This window comes from Rhinopithecus roxellana, chromosome 8 (genome assembly GCF_007565055.1).
Source record: "Rhinopithecus roxellana isolate Shanxi Qingling chromosome 8, ASM756505v1, whole genome shotgun sequence".
In the NCBI taxonomy this organism is placed as follows: domain Eukaryota; kingdom Metazoa; phylum Chordata; class Mammalia; order Primates; family Cercopithecidae; genus Rhinopithecus; species Rhinopithecus roxellana.
Window position 1 is genome coordinate 27,575,960 of NC_044556.1, and position 14,606 is coordinate 27,590,565.

The following is a 14,606-nucleotide window of genomic DNA, read 5'->3' on the forward strand; positions in this document are numbered from 1 at the left end:
AACTGTTTCTTTAGTAGTCTATATCACAAGATACAATTATATATTTGTAAAGAGAGGCAGTATATGTAGCCCTTAAGATCACATAGGCTGGAGCAACCTACTAAGTTCAACAATCTCAGCCCCATTAATTATATCTGTGGTCCTTCCATACAATCATAGTTTACACCTCTGAGTCTCAGTTTTTTAACTATAAAATGTGATAGTAATGATACTAATTTCATAAGGATCTTGTGAGAATTACATGAGGTAAGATGCAAAGTATCGTTAGTGGTGCCTATTCCATAGTGAGCTTCACGGAGGTGTTTTCTCTTACTATTACTAATAATTGTCTGTATCTGTCTTCTCTTCACCTATATTAGCCTGTGAATTCTATGAAGGCAACAAGCATATATATTCTTTTCTCCAGTGGGTGTCTTGTGAGAAATATGCCTCTCACATAGACGGGGACCAATAAATACTTGTAGGCTGAATGGATGGACTGATGAATGGATGAGGTAGTTTTACATTTCACCAAGTGCTTTCACATATATTGTCACAATTAAGCTACTAGGCATTGTTGTCAGATAGTACCAGTACTCTTCTCATCTTACATAATAGAAAGCCAAAGCTTGGAGATACTGAGTGACTTGCTTATGAGCAGAGTTCAAACGTTACAAATCCTGAGCTCAAATTCATGTCTTCTGACTCCAAATTTCATTCTGTTTCGGTTCAAACTTTTCTATTTATTGATTCTATCTCTGAGTTCTGTCTACTGACTTTTTTAGAAAATAGGGAAATCATTTGCCCTGTTCACTTCATTGCATTGTTTTGAGCATCAAAAGTGAAAGGAGGTAATATATATCAAACTGTTACCCCAGTGTAAGACATTATTATTGTGTTTAGTATTTAAGGGAATCTTTAGCTTCATTGTTTTAGGAAATGCTATACATTAGAAAAATAAAATTCAAAAGAAGAGAGACCGAAGGAAGGAGAATCTGACCTAATGAAAGATAAAGGATTTACAATAAGAATTGGCTTTGAATTCTGAAACATTTCCTAATCCTTGACAATGTGAGCAGGTCAATCTGGGCAGACCAGCTAGGGAGGAAAAAAAGGGTCCCTTTCTGATGTTTGGACAATTTGTTGAATTGTTGAGGTATGATCAACACATATCTCTGATATTTTATCACATACCTGCAGGTTCTTTGCTATTGAAATTAAGCAGGTATAGGTTTAGTCTTATATTTCACATCTTCTTAAATAAAAACACTGAGTTTCCAGGATGATAAGATTTGTCTTAAGTTACATATGTTCTAGCTTATTTTTTACCTCACCAAAAATTGTAAATTTTCTTGAGGTACCAAGAAGGTTGAAAAAAGAAAGGCCTCCAGTACCCCACCCCCCGCAACACAAAGTAACATTGGTAGTAATGAAAAGTATAATTACTGATTAATGTAATAGTTAAACAAAATCAACAAGCACTTAATGAACATATACTATGTGAAAAACTATGCTATCTGGTTATATATGCATCACTTAATTTTATTGTTCCATTTATTTCTTCACTATATACTGATAACCTACTCTTTGCCAGGCACACTTCTAGTTACCAGAAAATATAATAATGAAAATGTACTTGACCTTAAGGAGTTTACTAGTGGATGAGGCAGTAAGGACACAGAAATACTTGATATCCTATCAAACGGTGATAAATTCTATGAAGGAAAATAAAATAGTATAAAAGAATAAAGAGTAACAGAGGTCTGAGATTATGAATCTACTTGGTGCATCAAAGACAACTTCCCTGAGGAGTTAAAATTTGAGCAGAGATATGAACTAAGTGAGGGGGTAAGCCATGCAATTTTGGTGGAACAGAGTTCTTGGACAAAGGAACAGTAAGTGCAAAGCTCTGGAGGCAGTGAAAGGCTAGGCTGGAATGGCCAGACCATTGAGGTGCAAAGCGATGTGAATGAGGTCCTAGAACCAGGCAGGGTGGCCAGGCAGGGCTTTAAGGAAGAGATGGAAAGTTTAGACTTTCCATTGAAGTGGAAAAGAGCTCTTGGAGGGTTTGGGTAGGGGAATAACACAATTGGGTTTACTTTTCAAAGGACCTTTCTGGTTGCTGCATAGGGAATGGTTTATAGGTTGTGGGAATGGCAAGGGCAAAAGCTGGTAGAACAGTTAGAAGGCTGTTATGTTATGCCAGTCTAGGCAAGAGATGGCGGTCACTGGGTGTGGTGGGAGGTGGGGGCAAGTAGTGAGTTTGGGAAGATGTAGTTCTCTTCTGATTACTTCCATTTTCTAAGTGAAATAAGAGTTAATGTCAGGAACTGAGAATGAGGAGATTTGAGAAGTGAGAAGTTGTGAATGGGATAATGGCTGGACAGAAAAAAATTACAGAATTGTGGGGGCAACTCCAGGACCTACTTGGAGTTTGTGGTCACGAGTTGGATGTGAGACAGGATCATGCAGTTACATGTTTTCCTCCAGTAACTTTCAGTTGCTCTGGTAAGGGCAAATAAGTTGGCTCAACGAAGCTAGCATATTATCAGGTGAGTATGGCAAATTGGGAGGCAGAAACAAGCAATTACAATGCAAGGCTTTGGAACCCAAGCCCGGCAGAGGAAAATGGGAGCAAGAGGTGGTGTTGGCAGTGAAATGTGTACATTATCAGATAGGGTGGTCCCATATTGCTAAAGACTTTTTGGAGGAGCAACTAATAGAGGGAAATGGATAAATTAGTTGGAAATTGTCCATCACATGCTTGAAATGGAGACTTGGAGATACTGGAAATGGCCTGGGACATGTGATCACAAAAGTAACTTATCTTTATTAGTATAATACCATGTCTCATGTTTGCTGGGTGTTTCTCTCTTCTGTATCAACTTGATACTTCTGGTTACCAAAGTAATCACAAAATTGAGACTAGCCGTGTATACTACCAACAAGGTGAGGGACTTCAGATTATTAATATTTGAAGACATACTTCTTTTTACAGTTATGATTGTGATACTGACACTGTTATGGGAGTGTGACAGTGAGATTAGAACATACAGTAGCCTCTGGGCTCAGTGAGGATGCCTATTACCTGCGCATTCACACATCTGCCTCTCTGGATGCAAGGAACCCACATAATTCCCACGCAGCCGGTAGTGTTTGTTAGTGGGTGCTTTGGTGTGGAAGGGAGCCAAGGAGTCTCCTAGGTAGAGAATCCCCTGTAGGAGCTGTCATTCCTGGTTAGTAACCAGCTTTCAGTGAGTGCCTACCTCGGCCTACTTTTAGTATGGGATCCAAGATCTCATTTCTTGCAGATAGGGGTTGGTTTTCTTGCTATGGGTCAATGCGCTGGGGCAGGGCTTCTGATCCTTAGCATTCTTGACTAGCATTCCTAGAGTGACCTGGGAGACTTCCCAGAAGAGGACTAGGTGGCTAGGCTCCTCTACCTCCCTACTGCAGAAACCAGGAGTGCGTCCCCCTTTTCGGATTCTTGACGTCAAGCTCCGGCAGCCTTGGAGCCTCCCAAGGGCTGTAGAGAGCTGAGGGAGGGTGACAGGGAGGGGAAGCCATTGCAGCAACAGCTTGGAGGAGGGAGCTGGACATCGTCTCTCGCCAGAAAAACGGGGAGCAGGAGCCAGACTAGGGGAGGAAGAGGACTGGCACGCTCAGAGAATCGCTGGGTTGCTGCAAAAAGGGGCGGGGAGAAGGCGGGGGCGCTGCATGCAGCGCGCTGGCTCCAGCGGTGGCCGCGGGGAATGTGACATCAGCGGCGCCGGACGCTTGGGGCTGGAGGAGGCAGCTCGCCTCAGCTGCGCTGTGCACACCTCGCCCGGGGGAGGACGCAGACCCGGGCAGGCGGCAGGGATGTCGGCGAAGGAGAGGCCAAAGGGCAAAGTGATCAAGGACAGCGTCACCCTCCTGCCCTGCTTTTATTTCGTGGAGGTGAGTTGGCCCAGCGCCTTGGCATAATGCAGATCCTCTGGGCATCTCCTGAGCGAATTCAGGTCCTGAACAGCGTTGGAGCGCAGAGATCGTGCCAGGGCGCGCGCCGCTGTCCCCAAACGCCCGACCCTCCCCTCTTCCCCTCGATTTCACAGCAGCTCCCCGAATGTGCCTGTGAATACCTGTCAGCCCGCGGTGATTACCATTAGAGGTGTCGCTGCTGGGTGGCCTATGGGGAAGGGATACCTGTGTGAGTGAGTGCGGTTTTAGTTCCTTGGCCCTCTGTAGTGCCTGTGTGCACAACGTCCGCTAGTGCCCCAGAGGGGCCATGATGCCCATATTTCGGGATTTGTGTCTTCAACCTGCCGAGTACGTGTCGAGAACTCTGTGTGCACACAGCTATGCCTAGGGCATATGAGGGTTGAAGGTGTTTACATAGTACAAATATTGTTGATTGCTTTTATTACCCCTGCCCCCCCCACCCACAAATCCTTCTCCTATTATATTATTATGGTGCTCACATACGCTTCTGAAATTGGATCTGCATCTCTAAACATCAATCATCGATGTACTGGCCTCTTTCCACAGTAAAAAAATACATCTTATATATGTGTGTATACATAACTATATATAATATTTTAAATCTATGACATCATCTGATTTTACATGATTTGTATCTGTGTATTTACTGTGCTGAGCAGTATTATAGATAAGCAATTAAATGCAGATGTATCCATCATGACCCTCTAACTTGCCAAAATGCAGTATTTGAGGGAGAAACAATTCATAGGAGTTATGAAGATTGGCAGATACAGTGGTTCTATGTACTGTGCTCCATTGCATTAGGAAGACATTTTTAAGCAAGACGTTTACTAAATTACAGATACAAAAGGGGTGTATTGCATATGTTTAGGGAAATCAGATGGTTTTAGGCATAAAACTATATTCTGTGTAGTTAGAGTCTGGGTTGCATAGAGAATTATAAGACTGTTGCTGAATCATAAATAACCTTCTCTGGCCATCTTTTCAGCCAAATATGGAGGTTTAGCCCTTGCAAGTACAAACAGTAGATTCTGTATTCAATGATTGCAAGGCTTATCTATGATGAGGAATAGTCACTGCCTTGAAACTTGGGAGAAGAGACATTGTCAGTCTGTTCTTATAGGTAACAATATATTTGGAAGTTTTGTAGAGGTGTCATAAATTTTTTAAATAATTTCAGTTTTAAGAAAGATGTATGTGACTTGCATAAGTTTCAGAGAAATGATGGGTGACCCTTCATTCATGACCCATAGAAAAGAAGCAAAAAAAAAAAAAAAAAAAAAAAAAAAAGGACCTATGTATTTAAAATAATGAATTCATTTATTATCCTTTCTCTTTTCACAAGAGAATTTTGAGACCACGATTTAGGTAATTTTTTTTGAAAGATAATGAAGAGCTTTCTCAAGAAAAATGTAGGTAGCAGAAGATTCTATAATGAAAAGGGTGAAGGAATAGAAAGATGAGATACCTGCCTTCAAGTTCAGTCCATCAGACCACTTGTCGCATTGCTAATCCATGTAGTTTTGTATTATAGTGATTTAATTTGTGTCTGAATCAATGACATTTGTCTAGGAGAAATCAGTTTGTCTGAGTTCCATCTCCAGGAAGGAACACACCTGAGGTCAGCAAGAAGCTGACTACATGGGGGTTGCAGCTATATGGCTTCAAGGAAAATGCCCTCATGAAAGAGGATGCAAACCAGACAATTAAGGATGTGCCTTTACAGAATGTCCATGTGCACTTTTGAGGCATCTTTAACCGGAGTACATGTCCCTTAAGCAAGAATTTTAAAAGTACAAGTGCCTCATAATGCATTTGAATTGTGCGTTTAGGAACAGACATCTGACAATTGTTACTTCTTTTCCATGAGTGGAAATAGCCCAGATTCATTACTTTTACTTTGGCCCATTCAGATATCCTCTATGAATTCCTTAGCAGGGCAAGCTATAGAACAATTACTTGAAGACAATTCATGGAGTTTAAATGAGCATTGATGACACTGTGTCTTGGGGTTAACAGACTTCAAAAACAGATTCACACAATTGGATTGCAAATTATCTTCCTAAAAATTAAATGTATGATGAACCACTAAAAAGCCTCCAGAAAATGGGAGACTGCATTAGTATAACAATTATTTAAGGGTTTGACCAGATGCACTACCACGCTCCTTTGAAATGATTCATTTTGAAGGTGGTGACAATGCACTAAATTTACATCTCCTTTGTAGGATGAATAAACATAGCTTGAATTTGCATGTTAGTAAAATGCTCTAGAGTAATGACACTTTGCTTTCCAGCACAGTTTCCCAAGACCTTAGAAATTAAGATGGAAAAGTGAAACATGAGTGAATCTCTTTCCATCACATATCAGTCTAAAGCACATATTTTTAGCCTTCTCTGTTACTCAAACCATAATTTAAGTAACAAGAAGAGTCTAACAAAACAGATCTCAGGAGAAAACAGTTCCTGGTTCTCAAGTCAGTGACACCATGAGCAACTTACACTTCGCCTTTTTTCTTTTTTTTTTTTTCTTTTTATTTTTTATTTTATTTATTTATTTATTTATTTTTTAATTATACTTTAAGTTCTAGGGTACATGTGCATAACGTGCAGGTTTGTTACATATGTATACTTATGCCATGTTGGTGTGCTGCACCCATCAACTCGTCAGCACCCATCAATTCGTCATTTATATCAGGTATAACTCCCAATGCAATCCCTCCCCCCTCCCCCCTCCCCATGATAGGCCCCGATGTGTGATGTTCCCCTTCCCGAGTCCAAGTGATGTCATTGTTCAGTTCCCGCCTTTTTTCAAGGAGTTTAGGAGTTTGACATCACTAATTCATGGTAGGCATGAGATGTGAAGAAACTTTAATTGGGAAAATGAGGGAAGGGAAACTTTCACTTGAGCCAGAAGGGGCTGAAATCAAGATGGACTGAGTTATGTCAGGAAAATGGCAGCATGCTCTAGGAAAAACTTGGGCCTTGCACACAGGTTGACTTGGTTCAAACACCACCTTTGCCAGATACTATATGAATAATTCTGGCCAAGTTACTTCTCTCATCCTTAGTTTCTTCACATATAATAGAAATTACATAATATAAATATAAATATACCTGTATTCATACATAATAGAAATTATTATACCTATGTCTTAGAATATCGAATATATCATGTGGTTAAAGGATCATGGCTGAGATATGGTAGGCAATCAAGATATGTTAGTTCTTTTCCTTTCTTATAACTGTTCTTGACCTGAAATAAATTATTTTACTTATAGTTTGGACTTAAAGGATCAAGTCCTGACAAGGTCTAGCTTGAGAGTTCCCATTGTTGAGAAGAAGTCATCTTCTCCCCAGTTTCTAGAAATAGTTTGGGCTCCACAGCCTTCTTGAAATGGATCTGTATTAATTGATACAAATGGAGAGAGTGAAGTACTATTTAAAGTTTGTACAATAATAATGACAACCATTTATAAAGTACTTAATATGTACTAACAATAAAGCTAAATGCTTTACATGACCATGTCATTCAATCTTCAAAGTTTCTCTTTAAGAAAGAGGCCATTATTATCTGTGTTTTGAAGAGAAACTGAAACTCATAAAAGTTAAACAACTTGCCCATTTTTATAAAGCAAAGTTAGAGGCAGGGTTGGGTATTAACTCAAAGCTCATGCTCTTCACCACTGCAATAACAATCTCTCTCAACGTGTTGAAAGAACATCCATATAGGCAAAGTTACTTTCTATGGTTTCTCACCGGTAAAAAAGGAAGATGTAGTAAGGCAAAGGCACACTGACAAAGGTGATACAGTTTTCTCTGACAACAAATCGGTTTCCTCAGCTCAATTCCTCCTCCACTGGGAGCCTTCAAGCACAAAGAGCTGGTGGACAGTGCATAATCCCAACATTGGCTTATCAGTTAGTGGCTAGTGCCCCTCAACAAGAACTCTGGATAGATGCAAGGAAGGAGTAAAGATGTTGGCAGCCCATTTGCAGAGTGTCAAGGTATCTCTAATTATACCCCTCTGGGCATTAGGCTGAGGTGTTCATGTTCAGCCACTAAAAGCAAGTAATCTTGTCTTTGTTCACCGCCATACCTGATGTTAAAGCACACATTGGTTTAAGGGATAGAATTCTTTTTTCTTACATTTTTGGTTTATGCTGCTGTTTGCTAATGAAATGGCTTATGGTTGACAGTAATATTGGATGGCGATTTGAAAAACATGGTGATTTTTAGTTTTGCACATCATTTTATGAGCAAGTTTCATAACTCAGTTTTTACACTGTACAGCCTGGGAAAACAAAGGTCAAGTTGTGAAAAGAACTCTCAGATAAGCATAGCCACACCTTATTAGGATAAAGAGAAAAGCAGGTTAAAAAGGAATGTTCCACTAAAGAAAAGGTTTATTATGCCCTTAAAGTTCCCAAGTACCCTGCAAGTGATGGCTGTATCACTTACAGTAGCAATTGCAGCCAGCAGTATACTTAGAGTTAGCAAAAGAATTTTCAAACTTTTTTTTTATTATTATACTTTAAGTCCTGGGGTACATGTGCAGAACGTTCAGTTTTGTCACATAGGTATACACGTGCCATGGTGGTTTGCTGCACCCAACAGCCTGTCACCTATAGTAGGTATTTCTCCTAATGCTACCCCTCCCCTAGCCCCCCAACTCCCACAGGCCCTGGTGTGTGATGATCCCTTCCCTGTGTCCATGTGTTCTCACTGTTCAACTCCCACTTATAATTGAGAACATGTGGTGTTTGGTTTTCTGTTCTTGTGTTAGTTTGCTGAGAATGATGGTTTCCAGCTTCATCCATGTCCCTGCAAGGGACATGAACTCATCCATTTTTATGGCTGCATAGTATTCCATGGTGAATGTATGCCACATTTTCTTTATCCAGAATATCACTGATGGGCATTTGGATTGGTTCCAAGTCTTTGCTATTGTGAAAAGTGCCACAATAAACATATGTGTGCATGTGTCTTTATAGTAGAATGATTTATAATCCTTTGGGCATAGCCCAATATTGTATGCGATAAGGCTGGTTGTCTGGGACTAGTGCATTTCCTTTATGCAAAGGATTACAGTGGTCCATCTGGGGCTCAGGCTCACAATTTTGTTCTCATTAGTCATCCTGCTCAAAGATCAATTCATTATGTAATGTAAACAAATGACAAATTACCTTTTTAAACCTAAAAAGATATAAATTCTTAACATGAAATAAATGGGAAATAGATTCTTTTTCTTTAAACATTCTGCTATATGACATAACATTTGTATAGCAAACCTGATGCTAACTTTATGAAGGCAGAAGAGTTATGCTTCACCTACATGCAAATATATTTTGACAGGGCTACCGATACAGAAAAGAGTTTGAAATTGCCTGTTATTCATATGAGAAAACACACAAAGACATATATGTATGCACACATTTCTGTGCATAGGTATGTACAAATACACATGGAGTAAGAATATCATCTCTCTCTCCACTCAGTATAATATTACAGTATCTGAAGCATTTCAATTCAGAATATTTTAATCTCAAAAAATTTAGATTACTCAGAAAGTTTTCATTCCTTTTGTTTTTTTCTTTTTGTGGCAGGGTCTTCCTCTGTCACCCAGGCTGGAGTGCAGTGGCATGATCTCAGCTCACTGCAACCTCTGCCTCCTGGGTTCAAATGATTTTCCCACTTCAGCCTCCTGAGTACCTGGGACTACAGGCATTCACCACCACACCCAGCCAGTATTTATCATTTTTGGTAGAGACAGGATTTCATCATGTTGCCCAAGCTGGTCTCGAACTCCTGGTCTCCAGCAATCCTCCTGCCTCAGCCTCCCAAAGTGCTGGGATCACAGGCGTGAGCCACCACACCGGGCCTACTCAGAAAGTTTTCATTACTTTGAATGTGTACTTAGCAGTAGATATGTTGCAAGATTTTGTTAATGGAGCTTAATTACTATAAGGTCAGTAACTAAACAGTTTGTTCGGGAGTAGAAGCCATTGCTGCTACTCTGTTGCCATCCTACCTGAGGAAGTTCAACAAGCCTTTGAGCAAAGACACACATTTTGAAACACATTTTGAAATTGTGGTGTCTTGACAAAATCTTAATACGATTTTTATTTTCTTCCCATTGGAAATTGTCCACAGGTTTTTAATTGTAGCAAACATTAATTCACAAGATTTCTGTTCTATCTCATGATCTATGTTAAAATTATATAACTCACTTGATTTTCTTGGTAAGAAATATTGCTAGCTTATTCCCTTTTACATAAACTTCAGCATCAGTAGGAAATATAAAATCACTTTTCTGCATTGCATATACCAAAATAGTAGCTGTAAATTTTTTTTCTTTTCTTTAGATTGTATAGAAGTAGAGTCTGCTCAAAGAAGTACTTCAAACCCTGCCAAATGAGATGAGTTGGCAAGCCTCTTCTCTTTCAAAGTCACAATGCATAAACTCTGATGCAAAATAAAATAAATAGAGACTAGAGCCCTAAGTTTTAGAGATAGAGTTAAATGAGGACATTTCTACATATCTAAGTATTGAACATAGCACTTGCTATTAGGGAATTATTTTCTATTTCTAAACACCACGACTATCTTACTGGCCAAGTTACTCAAAATGTGATTTGTTCTACTTTATCAGGAAAGAAAAAATACTTGGCTTCTGCCAATTTCAAAGAGATTTTAATAATAATGATAATAATCATAGTAATAAAAAAGAATAGTCCATTTCAAGTCTTCTTTATATGATAGACTCTCTAGATACATTATTTTTAGTCTGGAGAACTATCCTATTGAAAAGGCATTGCTATCTTTATTTTTTGAACCAGAAATTGTAGCTCAGAGAGCTACTGTTTTTACCAGGGTCGCATAGCAATGAAATGAGGGAGTCAGGATTTCAGAGCTTGTCCATCTTGCTCTTGCATTATGACTACACCATACTGTCTCACACATACTTCCAACAACAATGCTAAACCTAGTGAAGAAGTGCAATGGAGAGCCCTGCCTCTGCTGTGACTTGGCTAGCTTCATGGTATCTGGATGCATGTCTTTGAAACATGTCTGGTTGTGCCTCTGTCAGAGTCGTGGATCAGAGTTTTTCTCTACATTCAGCTACAAAACTTGGCTGTGTTAGTGCTTTTTCCTACTTAATAGTAACTGGTTTAATTTTTGACATGTCTGAAAGGCACAGTGTCCTCTAAAAAGAAGCTCCCTTTGGGCAAGCACAAATGGCACCCGTGAGTCTCTGATGAAGATTAATGAGGATCAATGGGTGGGGGTAGGACAGAAGACTTGGAAATTAAATAGAGTTTAGGAGAGTAGAATATGTAGGTCGATTAAAATGATAGAAAGAAAAAAATTCAAAAGGATAATAGAAACAGAGAGAGGTCAAGCCAAGCAGGATTAGAAGAAAAAGCATTAGAAAACTGAAGGTAGGAGTGAAGTGTGTGTGTGTGTGTGTGTGTGCGTGTGTGTGTGAGTGATTGAGATCCAATCTATGAGCAAACCATGGAGACCCCTTTAAACATTTTGGTTGTCCAAGCTGGTTGTTAAGGATTATTTGAGACACAATTATTGCTGTTTATGTTGGAAATGTATTACAAATGTTACTCATAGCAAACACATTTTCTCTCAGCATATGTATACAGCATAGGCTATTTCTCAAGCAACCTTTGTATTTAAAAGGTGAGGAAATGTCTTATAGAGTTTAAAAGTCTTATTACAGAGATAAGTCTAATAAAATTATATAATCCAATGACATATGGCCTCACTGTTTCTTCAATCACGTAAGAAAATTTTGCTTTGAAAAGGTTAACTGAGTTAACCTTTGGACATGCCAAATATGCCCGAGTTACCTAAGGACACACTGGTTAACATCAGATCAGGAATAGAACCTAGGTCTCCTGACTCCTGTTCTAGTGCTCTTTCCTAATTATTACTATTTCTAGAATTCCTTATATTAGAAAGTTTCCCTCTGGATTATAACATTTAAAATACAGGTCATTCTAATTCTACATGTGAACAAATTGGGCTAGCTGTTTGTGCTAACTTCCAAACACATTTCATGACCACCTTACATTAAACAAGCAATTATGAATGGATCTTCCGCTGTTCCAAGTTGTTAGGCTCTTTGAAAAGCATGGTAATAGCTAAAGATTAGAAAATCAGAAAGGATTTTTCTCATTGCCTACGTGCCCACCTGTAATTTCACAATTAACTCCCTTGACATGAGGTCTCTAACAGATAGTAAAGGAAAGCATAAACAAAGGAAGGAGTAAGAATATAATTTATGTCATCAGCTATAGAACAGCTTTGAATTTTCCCTTATACTTCAATGTAAATTTTTCATACATTATCTCATCTGATCCTTTAAATGCAACTGAGAAATAAATATAAACTCTATTTTAAAAATTAAGTAACGAAGACTCAGAGAAGTTCAAAAACTTGTCTAAAACTCAAGTGGTGCTATTTTCCATTTTGGTCAAAAGGAAAAAAAAGGTGATATTTAAACTGTGAAATGTCTAATTGTGAGCATCATGGTAGCCTTTTATGGTATGAATTAGCTGATAAATTTATTTACAGATAACTATCAAATGGAGTAATCTTTTCACAGTCAAGTGGATTTTGAAATATGGATGCCAAGGATAGAAATGCTAATTTTGGCATAAGTAACGTTGAGGTGTTTTTCTTATCAATAATTAGACTGAACCAATTGCACTATCTGGACTAAACCAACCATTACTATCTGGTTGTTTGTCAAGCAATATAGAGGAGGATAATTGCTTTCTTATTTGCTGTAACAAGATGGTTTCTGCCTGCGTAAAACTGGTATTTAGATCACTTAGGAATAAATTAAAGAAAAGGGGAAAGACAAGTAATTAAAATCAATGTATTTGTGGAAAAGGTAAACATGCAATCAGTACATTTAACAGAAGGATGATGTTTGGGAGTGAGAGCAATGGAAGTAGATATGACTATATTGTTAACAACTTAATGCTCTTACCAAAAGTCTGTGCTATGGGTTTGCTTAGAGGTAAACTGCCATTTAATGAAATCCTAGGCATGCTTCAGAAATTGAGTCCTCATGGATAGAGTCCAAAAGAGACTGCTCTTATATCAAATGTTCTTCAATAAGGAATGCTAAAATGAAATTCCAGGGTATAACCTGTTTTGTACTCTTACAACAATTTATTTATGTACTGAGTAAATATTTATTAATTGCTTATGATATGACTTTTGGTAAAAGTAACAGAAACAATATGGAATCATCACTGGCATACTTTCTAGTCTATAGTAGAATTTCCATAAATTTTAACTGGATGTAATAAAACAAGACTAATCATATGAACATAAATTTTTCTTTAACTGTCTTTTATCAGCTGGTGGAGACATTTTTATTTGCAAAGTGATCATAAATTCCCTATCAGAGACATTGCTCAGCCTTATGGATTATTGAATAGTTGAAGATTAAATCAATATCCAAGGTCTATATGGGTCCTCATCTCTTAATTATCCTTATGTTCATTTTATGATCTAGGACCTACCTATGGATTGTTTGAGATTTGAGATTTCAAAGGCATCACTGAAGCAAAGAACTTGCAATTTTAGTTTTCATAGAAAGTTGTTTCAGTTAGATAAGGCACATACACCACAGACAATGTTCTGTGCCTATGGTAAAACAAACTATTAAATATAGATATATATATATTTCTTTACTTTTGTAAAAGAATATAGCTTTTTTTTTTACTTGATCTGCCAATTAGCTTTGTAATCTTTGGCAATTAACTTAATTTCTCTAAACCTCATTTTCCTCATTTGAAAATGATTGAACTATTGTGGTCAGAATAGAGTAATTATGACCCCTTAATCATATACAAATTATAAAATATGGCCAAGAATTCTAAAGCAAAGTCAGGCCTAGTAAATGAATTTTCTCTTTCCCATTTACCAACACCCCCTCTCCCATCTTGTCTGAAGTAAACTTTGTGGTGGCTTTAGATGCTACCAGATTACCTGGGAAGGGGCTGGTTCTCCTGATTGTTTTCTATTGGTGTCACACATTTATGTGTGTTTTATACAGTGTGCATACAATGGTAGAGCAGTTTATTATAATGTTTAAATACAATAACAACAAATATTTACTGGAATTCCTGCTCATTTTTAAAGATAGAGCGACATATGCACACACTTACAAAATAGAGACCACTGTTTTTCAGTACCCTTACCTTGACCTAGTCAGTGGAGGGGAATTCTCATTTACTGAGCATCTTCTACACACAGTGCCCAGGTAACACTCTACTGAAAGTCTCTATTCCAGTGTTGTTGGGAGGCCCATAATCTGTAAGCCACTGCCGTTCTCAGCTTTCCAGAGTTCTAAAGTGTCACATATAAACTCATCAGCAGCAGTGTCTGTTCAATGCAAATTAAATATCCTCCCATGCCTCAACTGAACCATCTGTGAAATAAAGAATATTATGCTTTCTAAAAAATGATGAATAAATTAGATTTAGTCTTTGGGAAAGAGTCATCTCATTTAGGCTATTGTATGATTCATTGAAATCCTTTTTTTAAGGCAGTTGCATATACCCTGAAGAATTAACAGGTTACTTATCCCTTGGGTGATGATCTGAAAATGCT

The 14,606-nt window shown here is 38.2% G+C and overlaps 1 protein-coding gene across 2 annotated transcripts in view; it reads left to right on the plus strand.

The window, feature by feature from the left end:
• Positions 1-3,544: 3,544 nt before the first annotated feature.
• PLPPR4 (phospholipid phosphatase related 4) overlaps positions 3,545-14,606 on the plus strand; it is a 45,495-nt gene continuing 34,433 nt past the window's right edge. For both annotated transcript variants that reach the window (XM_010367942.2, XM_010367943.2), the window contains exon 1: positions 3,545-3,918. In XM_010367942.2, coding sequence (XP_010366244.1) covers positions 3,697-3,918 — 222 coding nt within the window. In that variant the 5' untranslated portion in view covers positions 3,545-3,696. The remainder of the gene's footprint in view (positions 3,919-14,606) is intronic.